This window comes from Pistacia vera, unplaced genomic scaffold (assembly GCF_008641045.1).
Source record: "Pistacia vera cultivar Batoury unplaced genomic scaffold, PisVer_v2 Contig473, whole genome shotgun sequence".
Lineage (NCBI taxonomy): Eukaryota > Viridiplantae > Streptophyta > Magnoliopsida > Sapindales > Anacardiaceae > Pistacia > Pistacia vera.
This window is the reverse complement of record NW_022196305.1, coordinates 560,702-575,260: the sequence shown is the minus strand read 5'-3', so window position 1 is coordinate 575,260 and position 14,559 is coordinate 560,702. Positions and strand designations below refer to the sequence as shown.

Below are 14,559 nucleotides of genomic sequence, written 5' to 3'. Positions count from 1 at the left end.
ATACATCACTTGATTATATAATATATTATGTTAATCAATTTACTATACTATATTTACTATTTATTAATTGAAATGTTATCTCATAATATTTAATTATTGGTTACATTTGGAAAAATATGAAGCTATTATGTTATTAGGTTTACTATATTATATATCACTTGATTATACAATCTATTATGTTATTAAATTTGCCATGCTATGTATCATAATAATTTATTAATTTTTAATTAAAACTCTATATAGTTATATATTTAATTATTGATGACATTTGAAAAAAAAAAAATCTAAACATATTATATATATATAAGAAAAACAAAAACATCATAATATTTTATTGTTGATTACCATTAAAAAAAAATTCACCAAAACTAAACCAAATATAATATAAAAAAGAAAAAATATAAATATAAATAATAATGTATACCATGTTTTTCGAACATAAACAAACGAATAATCAAACGGATAAATCAGTAAGTCGAACATATTATGTTCGCGAACATAATCGAACGAACATCCTATGTTCGAACTCGAATCAAACATATTATCAAACAAATATCAAACTGTTCACGAATAGTTTCTTATTGAATCGAGTTAAACAATTATCAAACGAACATTAAACTATTCGCGAACCACTCGATTCGTTTACAACCCACTTTTAATTATAAATACTCTTTAAAACTCTAGCTATGACTTCCAATTGAATTATAATCTAATTGACTGATATTATTTATCATAAAGTTATCATCTTTGAATTTATATTAGGAAATATAAAATTTAAGTGTCATTCCCTAATATCTTTTATGGACACTAGTTAATAGTTTCCACCTTCATAATATATTGAAGGAAAAAAAAAAAAGAGTTTTGATTTGAGAATTGTCACATGATCAACATTTCATTCAGGCACAACCATTTGAACCATAGCCACTATCAACTTCAATACTAAAATATAAAGTTGAACAAACATAAACACATGTTCAACATGTCGAGAATAATCGAAAAATATTGGATTAAATTTTCATACATGAAATGTGTGGAATCCCACAAACCACATAATTTGAAAGTTACATGCTAATAAATCTGAGATTGAAATTAAATTAATTGTACAATGATTTTGTGCTTGTCTATGTTGAATCTACTGACCTAACCAGCAAAAAAGGGGGCAACTCAATATTGCCGATTTGGTGCTGCAACGCAACCCCATTCCCCCTCAAACTTCACCTTAATTCCCTGGAATATCTATAGCCAAAATATCAATTAGCCCAAAGAATCCCATATATACATATTTACCCCTCCCATATTTTCAACCCGACCGGCTCTTTATCATACAATCAAATACGTATAATTACCATCACCATCCACAAATTATACGTATTAAATAAATTTCGAGTGTTTTTATACTTGGTAACGGTAAACATTCCAACACTCGACTGAGTTTTTATTTGTCTTCGTATTTTCACTGTCTAAAGCCGAATGCCCCTTGCTGAATCGGGTATCTGAATCCATATGGGTCAACCGAGTTAGAGAAGTTTTGACTCAAAACGCCCGAGTTTTGCGGATAAAACCCTGAGTTATCAACTCGATGATTTCTTTGTCCACTTTGAACCTCGTCATCCATCACGTTACCGGTCTTTCCAGACTCCACATGGCAAAGCTGGGGCATTGAAGGGACAAACACGTCATTATTTGCATAATTCACCATCCCCTGACTCTGAGTTTGCCCACTCGACAAGAGTTCAGGCACCGGGTTGAGTCCCGCAAGACTCGCCCAGTCGAAATTCCCTGAACCCAGATTGTTCAAGTTTATCTTCTCATCAGGCTGTAACATTTTCAATGAATTCATCCGTGGTAAAGCAAAAAACCTATCATCAATCTCCGGTAAAGACTCCAACACGTCATCGAGGTGTGACGATGAAGACGAACATGAACCATTACTGTGTTCTTTGCTTGAAACACTTGTTGTTGAAAGTGGCTTCTGAGCACTCGAATTCTTCTTATATATTCTGCAGAGAACCCAATCATCGAGCTGCAACAAAGAACATATTAATGTCAACCACTAATTGCTTTTAACAGCTTAATTAATTAAGCTAGTTTCCTGTGTAGAAAAGCAGATGTATATTTGTACCTTTGTGCTTCCATTTTTACGAGAAGATTCGTTGAGGCGATACTCATGCATGATCCAATTCGTTTTGGTGCCTTTTGGAGCTTTGCCAACGTAAAAGACTAGAGCTTTCTTGATACCAACTTTACGACCTTCAGTTGTGATAATTTTATCAGTTCCTGTGGCTTTCCAGTACCCGGAACCGGCAACTCTGTTGGGTCTTGACCCGTTTGGATATTTCCGGTCTCTAGGACTGAAAAAATACCATTCTTTTTCACCAAATATTGCCTTACCTGAAATAACAACAAAAATATAAGAAACTGTTTCTTTCAAAATGAAGCTAAAATTTCACAAAATTAAGCTCTGAGTTCGATTTCTTACTTGGTAAAACCCATGGATCAAACTTGTACAAATCAATTTCACCAATAATTTGCAGAGAAAAATTATGCCCCGCAACTTTGCGACAGAGATACTGAACAAGAAGCTCCTCATCAGTCGGGTAAAACCTAAAACCCGGCGGTAAGTTCAATTGAGAAAGCGGGTCTGTCTCTGGTACACCCATTCTTTTTCGGCCAACAGAGTTCTGGAAAATACAGGAAGAAGCTAAGACAGAGAGGGAGGGAGAGACGAAATGAATTAATTTTCTTTTCTTTTTCTCTTTTTTTTTTTTTTATTAATTCCGATTTATGGTCTTATATATAGAGGAAATTTTATTAACCGAGATAAGTACGGTCGTCCTTGTCTTACTGTTACATGATGGACCCCATCTTAGTTTATCACCGTTTAAAATAAGACACGTGGTCACATCGAGCGGCCGACCTTATCCAAGTGTAATACTCACTTTGGTGCATGAACCATCAAGAAAGACAAAAATGAGTCACCTCGGTGGATCGGACACGTGTCGTTTCATAACAAAGTTTTCTAGAATCTTTAAGAAAAGGTTTTAACAATTTGAGAAAATTAAAAAAGAAATGATTAGCGTTTTTCACGCGTGGGTTAAGCCACGTCGGCAACAAATGTCTGACACGTGCTGTCACGTGAACACGTGTCCTGGAGTTAGGCTGGAATTTTGTCAAAAGACAGCGGGTGATAAGGAAATAAAGAAAAAAGTCATGTAACGGTGGCGTATTTTACTAACACGCTAGCATATGCTTTCTTCTTCCTCTTTTTTTTTTTTTAATCTTATTTTTCTTTTTCGGATGATCTGGAATTAGGGTTTCTTCCACTCAAAAACCTCTCTATGAACGAGCTACCTGACAAGTTTACTTCTATGCACAGTCCAGAAAATTCTATGATTAGTAAATAATTATTGATATTTAATAACTTAATTATATTATTAGTACCTTAATGGTGGTAAAACTGATGATGGGTTAGTCAAAGGAGGAGAAGATAAATCGATAAACTAATATTTTTTTTTTAGAATTTAGTGAACGTGGAGGCTTGCTGTAAAACAGAGGGACAGGTGTCGTTCATTTAGGGTGCTATTAATTTGATGAAGGGATGGTTGAATTGTTTGGTAGGTCAAAAGGGCACGTAGATGTGTATTTGTCTCATGTATTATGTGACATCTGGCCTTTTTTTCTTAATTCTAAAGATTAGGTTTGAGGATTATTAATTAATATACTTTTATACAAGTCTCATTGTCAAATTGACAGCTTGAAATTTCATGTACATATATAGGAAAATATTGGGGGCGGCGTGTAATGTATAACGTATAAATACGTATAAATTGTCATGCTTCTATTTGAAGTATAAAAGGGAGAAGATTTGTTTTATGACACGTGCATATAAAAGTGAAATTGAGATGGCAGTACGGCAGCCACTTGAATTTTTGTAAAAAATTCACAACCTGTCAAATAGTTTGGAGATTCATTTTACCTACCTTTTGTTGCAGCTGGCATTTGAATTCTTCATCTCCATCTTCAAACTCTTACACGTAGAAGCCCTAATTTGTCATAAAGAAACTCGACTTTGTTGCAGTGACAAAGATTGCTAGCCAATGAGATGAAACCGTTTGGAGAAATGATGGATACCCAATTGAAAAAGAACACATGGATCATGTTATCCGATTAGAATATTATAAATAACTTGAATTTTAGTCGATCAGCATGCTCAAATCAGTGACGCATGGACATGTATTTTAGGATTTTAGAATATTTATATTATTACCAAAAGAAGAAGGCTATATACTTTATTAGGATATATTACTATTAAGTTATACGATCTTATACTTTCTATTTTGATAACATTCAGTTTATATTATGATTGGATTTACATCATGGATAATATCATTATTTGCATTATTTATTTCTATCTTTTTGGAGGTGGGCAATAATTCAGAGTGGCCTTTTCATGCCAAACAAATTTCCAAGAATAATATGGGTGAGTGCACCATATTTTTCTTGGCCTCAAGCTTTTTTAGATTCTCCCTTTAAATCACTGTTTCAATAAGTTCTTTTTTTTTTGTGATCGAGACATGTTGCCAAAGTTTATAAGCATCAACTAAATATATTAATTGAAAAAGAAAGCCTAATATTTTCTGAAATAAACAAATATTATTTAAAACAATCTTACTTCAATTTTACTGTGAAGAAAGTCAAATACAAGAAACTCATCATCGACTTACTTCATTTTGTTTCAAATTTCAAACAGTTTAATTGTTTCGAGCATTCTCTTTTTTTGCTTTTGACTTCAATTTCCAACATAGAATTAAAGGGTTTATTAGATATCGCCAATGGCTGCTGCATTAATCGTTTAACAGGCTGAGATTGTTGTCTTCTTCGTTGTTTCGTAAAATAAAAACCACATGCAAAAATTTTATTCTGAAAATAAATTTGACTATTATGTCTTCAAATCCAATTTCGAATACTAAAAGTCAGTTCAAAATATTAAAACAATAGATTCCAATTTGTATATTTTAATTGTTGAAAGTTTGGCTCCGACATTCCCGGGTTTCCTTTATACAGTAGTTTGAACGTTCATCCTGACAATTAATTAATTTCACAGCAGACATTATTTTCAGCCACTGGGTTGAAGTTGAAACCAGTGCAATATTTTGAGCACGTTTTAAAGCAAATTGAGAGCAGTAATTCAACTTAGCCGCTTATGACTGAAGACTTGAAGCTTGACATGGGATGGCAGAGAGATTGGTTCAATGGTTTGGCAATGGCGGTCTGTGTTTTTCTTGTGTTCCATGTTTTCATCATTTCGGCTTTCGAAAACAACACTTCGTGGTTGGTGGGGGAAGGTTTGGCAGGACCAATAAACATTAATTGCTTCAAAAGTTGTGTTCACATAAGAAAAGTGTTTTTGTTTTCTAATTTTTTTTTTTTTTTTAAATGAAGGTTAAAACTATTTATTTATTTATTTGAACTATATAGTAAAAGTAACATTTTAATCATGATAATAGCCCTATCAAATAAACATTAAATAATAAATATCAGTTCAAACTTTTTTTTTTTTTTAATAATCGGGGTTGTCCACGTAGTTTGCATGTACCTCAATTAATCCATTGATGTCTTAGAACTATCAGGTAAAAATCTCAATGACCACCTTTATTAGTGTTTAGAGAGACTAGAACTCAAGAACTCATAAAATTTCTTTTAGCTTTTTTACCATCGGACTATCTAGTGATGTTTAGTTCAAACAATTTCATTCTCAGTAGAAACAAAAATACAAAATTATTCTTCCGAAGTCAAATGCTTCTTATTTATCATCAATTTATGGCTTGACCATATGCATTAACTATGTGAAAACAATGCAGTCTTAGCCTCACTAATTAGACCAATTGGAAAAGTAAAATTCAACACAACTATCCTAAATATGATCCCAAATAGTAACTAGCTTTTAACATTCCATTATCCTCTCTACATTTAATTTATTTAATTTTGTCAAATTTCGTCCAATTCAACTAGATAAGATTAAGAGGGTTTTCATTGGGTTGGGAGTTGAAAGATCATACGGCCCATATGTTTGTGACTGAACCGACCCAATTCTTTGGTCGGCAGAATTTGTGACCATAATCAAAATGTGAGACTTCAACATAGCTTGTATAGTGATTGTACATTTGCTAAGAAATTCTTTTCTTGCCCAAATGTTAGGAAAGTTGAGCCTGACTGACAATTCTTCTCGGCAGTTGCTCTAAATCTAATAAATTAGATCTCTCAGGATTGGAATCATTGGAGTAAAAAAAGAATAGAATGAAGTCTGTCACCTCTTGGTCTCCATCATAAGGTCAGAGGTTAGTTTAAAATCTACGGACACTATATTCTAGGTATGATTTGAATGTAATCGGTGTCTGTGGTTGCAAACTTTAAGTTATCATTCGTATAAATTAAAGGAAAAATATGTAACCATCTGGTGTCGTGGTGTAGTTGGTTATCACGTCAGTCTAACACACTGAAGGTCTCCGGTTCGAGTCCGGGCGACGCCAATGCTTTTGGTCATTATTTTTTCATTTTGACAAGCCGGAGTAGCACATTCTTTGGATGTAAAACAAAGATCCAAAGTTGTATTATGTAATAATAAGAAAAAGTTGAACACTTTTTCGTCCCAAAAGAAAGTAATTAAGTAAAACCTTTCTATAAATTTCACATTATAATAAGTTATAATTTTTCCAGATCCTGTTTTAAAGAACTTGTCTCTACATAGTAATAATTATATGTATATTACAAAAAATATATACTATGTTACATGAAAAGTTTAAGATGAAATAAAATATTTATCTAAAGTTGTTTGAGATAATGATTTACGCTTTAGAGTTATTATCACATCTTTTATCTTGCGGGTACATAATAAGCTATCAACATGAACACCTTCTTGTTGAAGCCAAAATATTTTTAGCTCTCAAGCATGTTTAGAGTTTCTTAGCATAAATTTTTTGGTATTTCCGTACTATCATCCTCAAGATTATTTCCTTGATCTTCTTGTTTAATTCTAGTAATGATTTCTTTTTCAGTTAAAACATACATGACTAGTTGTTCATTTAGATTATTGAGGAAGATATTAATATCCATTTGATTAGTGTAGCGAAGTTGTTGAATCTGATAACTCAATTTTGCAGTGACTTTTTATATCAATTTTCGTGCTATCCTAATGCAACTAAAACAATAAATTAAAATCCTAATACTACTAAAACATGAATTATAAAATAAGAAATCAAAACAATAATTTTTATAACTACACCTCTGTTAAATTATAACATCCTTATAGTAATAAATTTAATTAGTCTCAATATTATGACTATAGAGAGGTTCTATTGTATAATTAAGATATAAATATAGCTAATACTGTGTATATATATATTCACTTTCCCGATCGCTACATCATTCCTAGGGGTGTTCAAAGAACTGGTTGGAACCGGAACCAGCGGGTACCCTGGGTTTGGTTCCGGTTTCTACACAGAACCAATCGTCAATGGGTAGGTTCCGGTTCCAAATTTTTGGAACCGTTACTGTGCGGTTCCGGTTTCTATAGTTAGGAACCGGAATTGAAACCGGAACTAGGAACCAAGAACCGAGACTAATATAAAATAAAATTAAAGATTAGGGGGGTTAATAAAAACTTTTGTAGAAAAAATAATGTGATTACATTTATATTTATATTTCATAACATTTAAAGTAAGTTAGTTTGACTTTTGAGAATCTATCTTTACAAAGTAATGGAGTTTGTAATTTGTAATTTGTAATTTATAATTTGTAATTTTATTTTTGTTAACAAGTGCCAGATGAGGGGTATTTGTAAGTTTTAAGGGTTTTTTTGCCATTTTAAAAACTTTGGGGGGGTCATGAATTTTATAGGGTACCCAGAACCGAAACTGGAACCGTTGTTACAGGTTTTGGTTTTAGGTACCTAGGAACCAGAACCGTCGGTTCTGATTCTGGTTCCAAATTTCAAGGAACCGTTGGTTTCGGTTCCTTCAAAAAGTACAGGGTACACGGAACCGAACACCCCTAAATTCATTCCCACCTGACCACCGATTTCCTTCCTTTCAGTATTCACACTATCACCTGGACAAGAGTGTCTCCCCCTAAATATTATTTTCTTGTCACGCCGACCATTAAGAACTAAGCATCCATTGAGATAATTTGCACATCAAGCCTCGCGCTTTCGTTATAGTTGGTAGGTCATCAATCTAGCAAAAGTCTCGTGAATTTCATATAGGTGTATTTGTTACCTAGCCTGAATTGAGACCCCTATGTTTGGTTACCAATTGAGAGGTATTTGATCTGGATAATAAAACGAGGGTCATTTTGAATATAAAATCCACTTGCTATAACGAATAATTACATCAAATAATGCTGTGGAATTGTATTATTCGTTCCACCAATTGGATTCTATCTTCAAAATGTCCCTTCTTTCATTGCCCGGATCAATTACCTCTCAATTGGTCATTCAGGCCAAGTTACAAATACTCAGTATGGAAATTCAGGAGAATTTTGCTTGATTGCTGACCTATCACTGCTCTTCTTCGATGACCAAATAGTCTGGCTGAATAAGAGAAAGTCGTATATCCACAAGCTGTGATTTCTCAACTAGGATGTACAACAAAAAGTGCTTCATCAAATAACTTTCGGTGATGAGTTACATAATCAAGTTTAATCGAAATGACAAGTCCTAATGCCGAGCATTATCGAAAACATTTAGCATTGCCATTGTGTTTGTGGTGTCTGTAATCTCCTTTCAGCCAAACTTAGGTGCAGTCCAGTAGACAAGATATTATGTAGTATAACAACAATAGTAAAAAGTGCTTGCTTAATTAACTGACCAATATGGATGAGCTCATTGAAATTGAATATGTTGTTCTGTACTTCCGTAAGTGAATTGATATATATGAGAAAACTTTTGTACAAGGCGTATTCAGATGAAAATACATTGAAATAATGTGCTAATTATAAAGTGTTTTTTAAATATTGTTAGTCCGTTTATATTACTAAAAAAGATATTTTTTATGAAGCATTTGAGCCAAAAAAAAAAAAAAAAAAACACTATATAATGTTCTTTTTTCTCTTTAATCTAATAAAAGTTTAATTTATTGCCCAAGATTAACTTTCTAAGCTAATTTATTAATGCATTGACACATTAGATTCCGACATAATTAAGAAGCTAAGAAAGTCACCTGAGCTGAAAAGGTTGAGTTAAAATTTGTTTTACGTAAAATTATATATAATTACTATGCATTTGCAAAAACTAAGGTGTAATTAATTAATAATTTGTTACATCCTTTTTTTTTTTTTTTTTGGGTAATGCCGATCCTCGCAAGGGCAATGCAAGCCATGAGTGGGTAAACCACGAGCATTATAAAGCAACCAGCGAGATTACTTGGCCCTAAAGTCCCGACTTTCTTTATCGTTGGTTGCTCACCAATGGAGGAAAATTCATCGGAATTTCCACATGGTATGTGTCACTTGGCTTGAATTGAGATCCCAACAAAAGTTTGTATGTATAGTTACAAAAGAAGGGACGTTTCATAAAACAATTAGGAGGACAATCAAGGTATTGAAAAGACAATTAGGTAAGAGAGATGGTGGGATGGACTAACTTCACTGGGACACCGAGGATCCTTGACATGAAGTATGATGAGTACATGCCTGAAGATTGTTCCTTTTCAAGCATTTTTCGTTCCTCTGGCAACACTCCAGCAAACTAATGCTGCTGCCGTTCCAAAAAAGAGCATTTTTCTGTTGGGCAAAAATCTCCTGACATCTGCCTAAAAACTGCAGCTCCAGAAAAATATGCATTCTTCCCACAATGTCCAGTGCCAGACTTCCCTACAAGCACAAAAAAAATGCAGGATTCAGCTGCTAAAACTCCAACAAGCCCCAACATCATTCCCACAAACACAACACTGCAGAAACCACACAACGAGTCAACTACAGAAAAAAAACAAATAGATCTGCACAAACTGCAAAAAATGCAGCACATTCCCAGAACCTTCAAGCAATGCAAAAACTAGCAATTTGACAAAAATTATAACAAAATGCTCTTTCACAATCCATAACAAGTAAAAGAACCAAGAACCAAGACCCTTGGACAAGCCCAAGGGACAAAGCTACACAAAAAGAACCAAGAGCAAAAAAGAATATACAACCTTTATACACAACAATAGAACAACGTAAAGAACTGCTATACTCTAGACCCTAGGAAGTTGTCCATAAAACAGCAGCTCTACACATCCAGCAAAAAACGCTCTTGGGAACATCTCAAAAATTCAGCTTCTAGCCCCTGACCCAAACTGTAGATGAAAAAAAAAACAGCACACTGCTGTACAAGTTGCAAAGAAGTCGCAAACAAGATCAAACTACAAAACTAGAGCACTGCAGAAACATGAAATCTGCATAACTTGTTAAAAAAAAAAAAAAAGAAGCAGCACTCTCCCATAAACGGCAAATACTACAACACGAAATCCCACATGATTGGGTATCCAGCAATCCTGCAAATATATAACACAAGTCGTGTTATTTATCATTAAATAGAATAAAAATAAGAAAATAGTCAGCAAAATTGATAATTATTAAATTTGTATCTTCAACATTTTTCATCACTTTACAAACAATTTGTTCAACCTTTCATTGTTTTCTTTTTAATGCAAGGCAACCTTTGTTGCAAACAGCCCGTGGTGTCACACAGACACGCATCCTCCTGGGTATCCCTATCCCATCAGATTCAGGCGCTCTAGGAGACTCAGGATTCTGAGAGGAGGGTGAATATTTTGAAAACATTTCGTAAAAACAAATCCATTTATAGACATATGTTATAACCCAAGCCTAATAAGCAAATTTGCAACACAAACAAGATTCAAGATCAAAGAACCACACACACACAAAATCAAGGCACGAATTTACCGTGGTTCGTCTATCCAATCTTCGATAGACTACATCCACATTGAGCTCTGAAATACAGACACTCACAACACTAAAAGAATATCCAACGATTACAAGAAGACAACCATACAAATCTGCCAAAACAGATCAACCCTCAACCAAGGCCTATTCGCGCAAGAATCTCTCAAGAATCTGCAAGAAAACAGAGGACAAACACCAGCCTCAAGAAGGAAACGCAACCCTCTCTTACAATCTACCTAGATTATATCCAGAAAGACCCAGCAAATACTCAACCCTAGTTTCTCTCATTTTCTTTCTCACAAACCCTAATTTTGATTAACAAAAACACGTTCATCTTTCTCATCACTTTTGCTTTCTTTATATATGCTCACATTAGTAAATATCAGCCCTTGGATCTGTCTTGATCTGACGGCTAGAATTACACCAATGGACTTAAATGAAACGACCTCGTTTTGGCTTCACATTATTTTTCGGTCTCCACCTTGAAGCCAACTTTCTTCCTTCCATTTGTTGGACTCCTTTTTAGTGCAGTAAGCTATCCCATATTTCATCTCAGCTCTGAAGGAAAGTGTTTATCTGATGTGAAGCAAGTTCAAGCAGTGCTTGAACTTGGCTGTGGTCACCACTTTGGTTCCCATGTCTGCTGGATTATCTTCAGTAGGCACCTTCAAAAGATTAATTTCTCCCTTTGCCATCAGGTCTCTGACGAAGTGATGCCTGACATCCACATATTTTGTTCGTTCGTGATACACTGGGTTCTTACTCAAATGGATGGCACTTTGACTGTCAGAGTAAACTATTGCTGTGCCATCCAACAGATCAGCTTCTTTCAGAATCCCTTGCAACCATGTTGCTTCCTTGAATGCATCTGAAACTGCTACGTACTTTGTTTCAGTAGTGGATAGTGCAACCAGAGGTTGCAACTGTGCTTTCCAACTAACACAGTTGCCTCCCAGTGTAAAGTAATAAGCAGTTGTGGACTTCCTAAAGTCTCTATCACCTGCAAAATCTACATCTGTATACCCAACCAGATCCAGTGATGCATATCTTTTACAGAAAATTAAACCAACTTGAACAGTACCATTAATGTATCTCATCAACCATTTTAAAACATTCCAATATTCATTTCCAGGATTTGACATAAACCTGCTTAATAGTGATATTGCATATGCTAAATCAGGTCTGGTGGATATCATGGAATACATTACAGAACCTATGGCATTAGAATAAGGGACATTCTCCATTTCCAGTCTATCTGAATCTGTTTTTGGGGATTATGACTTGCTAAGTATGAAGTGGTTTGCTAAGGGCATTGTCACTGCTTTGGATTTATTCATACCAAATTTTAAGACCAGTTTCTGTAAGTATGAGGATTGATGAAGTTTAAGAGTATTTGCACTTCTATCTCTATCAATCATCATTCCTAGTATTTTCTTTGCCTTCCCTAAGTCCTTCATATCAAATTCAGTATTCAATTTGGCCTTTAAAGCATTAATCTGAGACATGGACTTGCTAATTATTAACATGTCATCTACATATAGCAAAAGATAGATTGTCATGTTATTCATACAGACAAAATAGAAACAGTTATCATACATGCTTCTAGTGAATCCATTTCCTATTATGAATGCATCAAACCTCTTGTACCACTGTCTAGGGGACTGTTTAAGTCCATACAGAGATTTATTCAGTAAGCATACATAATCAGACAATTTTTTATCCTTAAAACCTACAGGTTGACTCATGAATATTTTCTCATCCAACTCACCATGCAAGAAAGCAGTTTTAACATCCAGTTGTTCTATCTCTAAGTCATGTTGAACAACAATTGCTAGCATGATTCTAATAGTTTTAAATTTAACTACTGGAGAAAATATTTCAGTGAAATCAATACATGCTCTTTGAGTGTAGCCCTTAGCCACTAACCTTGCTTTGAATCTTGGTGGGTCAGATTCATTTATCCATTCTTTCAGTTTGTATAACCATCTGCACTCCACCAACTTCTGATTCTTTGGCTTTGGAACCAGTGTCCAGGTTTTGTTTGAGTGCAATGACTCCATCTCTTCCTCCATAGCAGCCAACCATTCTTTTCTATCCCTTGAACTCATTGCCTCATCATAAGTATTGGGTTTTGATCGATGTATCTCTGAACCAGCTAGGAGTGCTATATAGATCAAGTCAGCATAGTTGTACCTTGCAGAAGGTCTGATCTCCCTTCTGACTCTGTCCCTGGATAACTGATATTAGGCCAGATTACCACGCTGATCCACTTCAGCATTGTCAGTAGGGTGATCTTCACCCTCCTGCTCTTGATTATGTTGTGGTTGATCTTCAAATGGATCAGTCTCATCTGTTTGGATGTATTGATCAGGGTTAGTTTCAGGCTCCACTCAAACTGAGTTGTCCCAGTTTGTCCAGAAGTTTTAGACTCTTCTTGTGAGCTACCTACACTGTTAGTACCAGATTTGCAAGGAAAAACTGTTTCATTGAAAATCACATCCCTACTAACAATTACCCTAACCCCTGGGGCAGCCCTTTCCCACAGCCAACAACCCTTAGTTCCCTCTTGATATCCCAAAAAAACACACTTAAGAGATCTTAGCTCTAACTTTCCATCTCTGGTATGTGCATATGCAGCACATCCAAAGACTCTTAGGTGTTCAAGAGATGGTCTCCTTTCAGACCATTTTTCTTCAGGGCACTTAAAGTCTATTGAGCTATAAGGGCTCCTATTTATAAGATAAGCTGTTGTACCTAGTGCTTCCCCCCAAAAGGTTTTTGGTAGACCAACTGTGAATAATAGACATCTAACCCTCTCTAGAAGGGTTCTATTCATTCTCTCAGCAACCCCATTCTGTTGAGGGGTTCCCCTGATTGTCCTATGTCTCAAAATTCCATCTTCTACACAATAAGAGTCAAACTCCTGATTACAGAATTCCAAGCCATTGTCTGTCCTAAAGGTTTTCACCTTCCTATTAACTTGGTTTTCAACCAAGTTTTTCTAGCCTTTAAACTTGGTTAAGGCTTCATCTTTGGACCTAAGCAGGTACACCAATACCTTTCTGCTATAATCATCTACAATGGAGAGGAAATAGCAATTCCCTCCATGTGTTCTAACCTTTTCAAGACCCCAAAGATCTACATGTACATAATCCAACCCTTTTTCAGCCAGATGAGTTCCCTTTTGGAAACTCATTCTGTGCTGTTTTCCCAACACACAAACTTCACAGAAAGTTAATTTAGATATGGATTCCTTACCAAAATAGCCTTGTTGGCTTAACACTATCATACCTTTTTGGCCTATGTGGCCAAGTCTCAAATGCCATTTCTCTGCAACAGTCAGATTAGTAGATGATAAAGCAGAATTTACAGTGAATGCACAATGTTGACCACACAGAATGTACAACCCATTTTGTTTGACCCCTTCAAGCAAAATTTCATTATTCTTATACACAACTATGGACCCTTTTTCTGCCTTATAACTACATCCAGCTTCATCCAAAGTTCCTAAGGAAATCAAGTTTCTTTTAAGGTCAGGTATATACCTTACTCTAGTTAACATTATGATTTTACCATTATTTAACCTAATGGTTATGTTTCCTATACCTTGAACCTTAC

The 14,559-nt window shown here is 34.7% G+C and overlaps 2 protein-coding genes and 1 non-coding gene across 3 annotated transcripts; 1 reads left to right on the top strand and 2 right to left on the bottom strand.

Moving 5' to 3' along the window:
- Positions 1–982: 982 nt before the first annotated feature.
- LOC116146142 (NAC domain-containing protein 72-like) lies at positions 983–2,767 on the bottom strand. Its single transcript, XM_031431548.1, has 3 exons — positions 2,480–2,767; positions 2,123–2,391; positions 983–2,023 (listed from the first exon to the last, which is right to left on the bottom strand). Exons 1-3 carry the CDS (start codon positions 2,658–2,660, stop codon positions 1,454–1,456), a joined length of 1,020 nt encoding a protein of 339 aa, XP_031287408.1. The 5' UTR covers positions 2,661–2,767; the 3' UTR covers positions 983–1,453.
- A 3,689-nt stretch (positions 2,768–6,456) lies between these two features.
- TRNAV-AAC lies at positions 6,457–6,530 on the top strand. The gene has a single exon. It is a non-coding gene; the product is annotated as a tRNA-Val (tRNA).
- A 4,983-nt stretch (positions 6,531–11,513) lies between these two features.
- Positions 11,514–12,185, bottom strand: LOC116146139 (secreted RxLR effector protein 161-like). The gene has a single exon (XM_031431545.1). It carries the CDS (start codon positions 12,183–12,185, stop codon positions 11,514–11,516), a length of 672 nt encoding a protein of 223 aa, XP_031287405.1.
- Between the last annotated feature and the right edge of the window lie 2,374 nt (positions 12,186–14,559).

Excerpts from the sequence above, each read along its gene's own strand:
- LOC116146139 (XM_031431545.1), bottom strand. The coding sequence starts at position 12,185 with ATGGAGAATGTCCCTTATTCTAATGCCATAGGTTCTGTAATGTATTCC.
- LOC116146142 (XM_031431548.1), bottom strand. The coding sequence starts at position 2,660 with ATGGGTGTACCAGAGACAGACCCGCTTTCTCAATTGAACTTACCGCCG. Across the intron at positions 2,392-2,479 it reads TGATCCATGGGTTTTACCAA|GTAAGGCAATATTTGGTGAA; the intron begins GTAAGAAATCGA and ends TTGTTATTTCAG. Across the intron at positions 2,024-2,122 it reads GTAAAAATGGAAGCACAAAG|CTCGATGATTGGGTTCTCTG; the intron begins GTACAAATATAC and ends TCTTTGTTGCAG.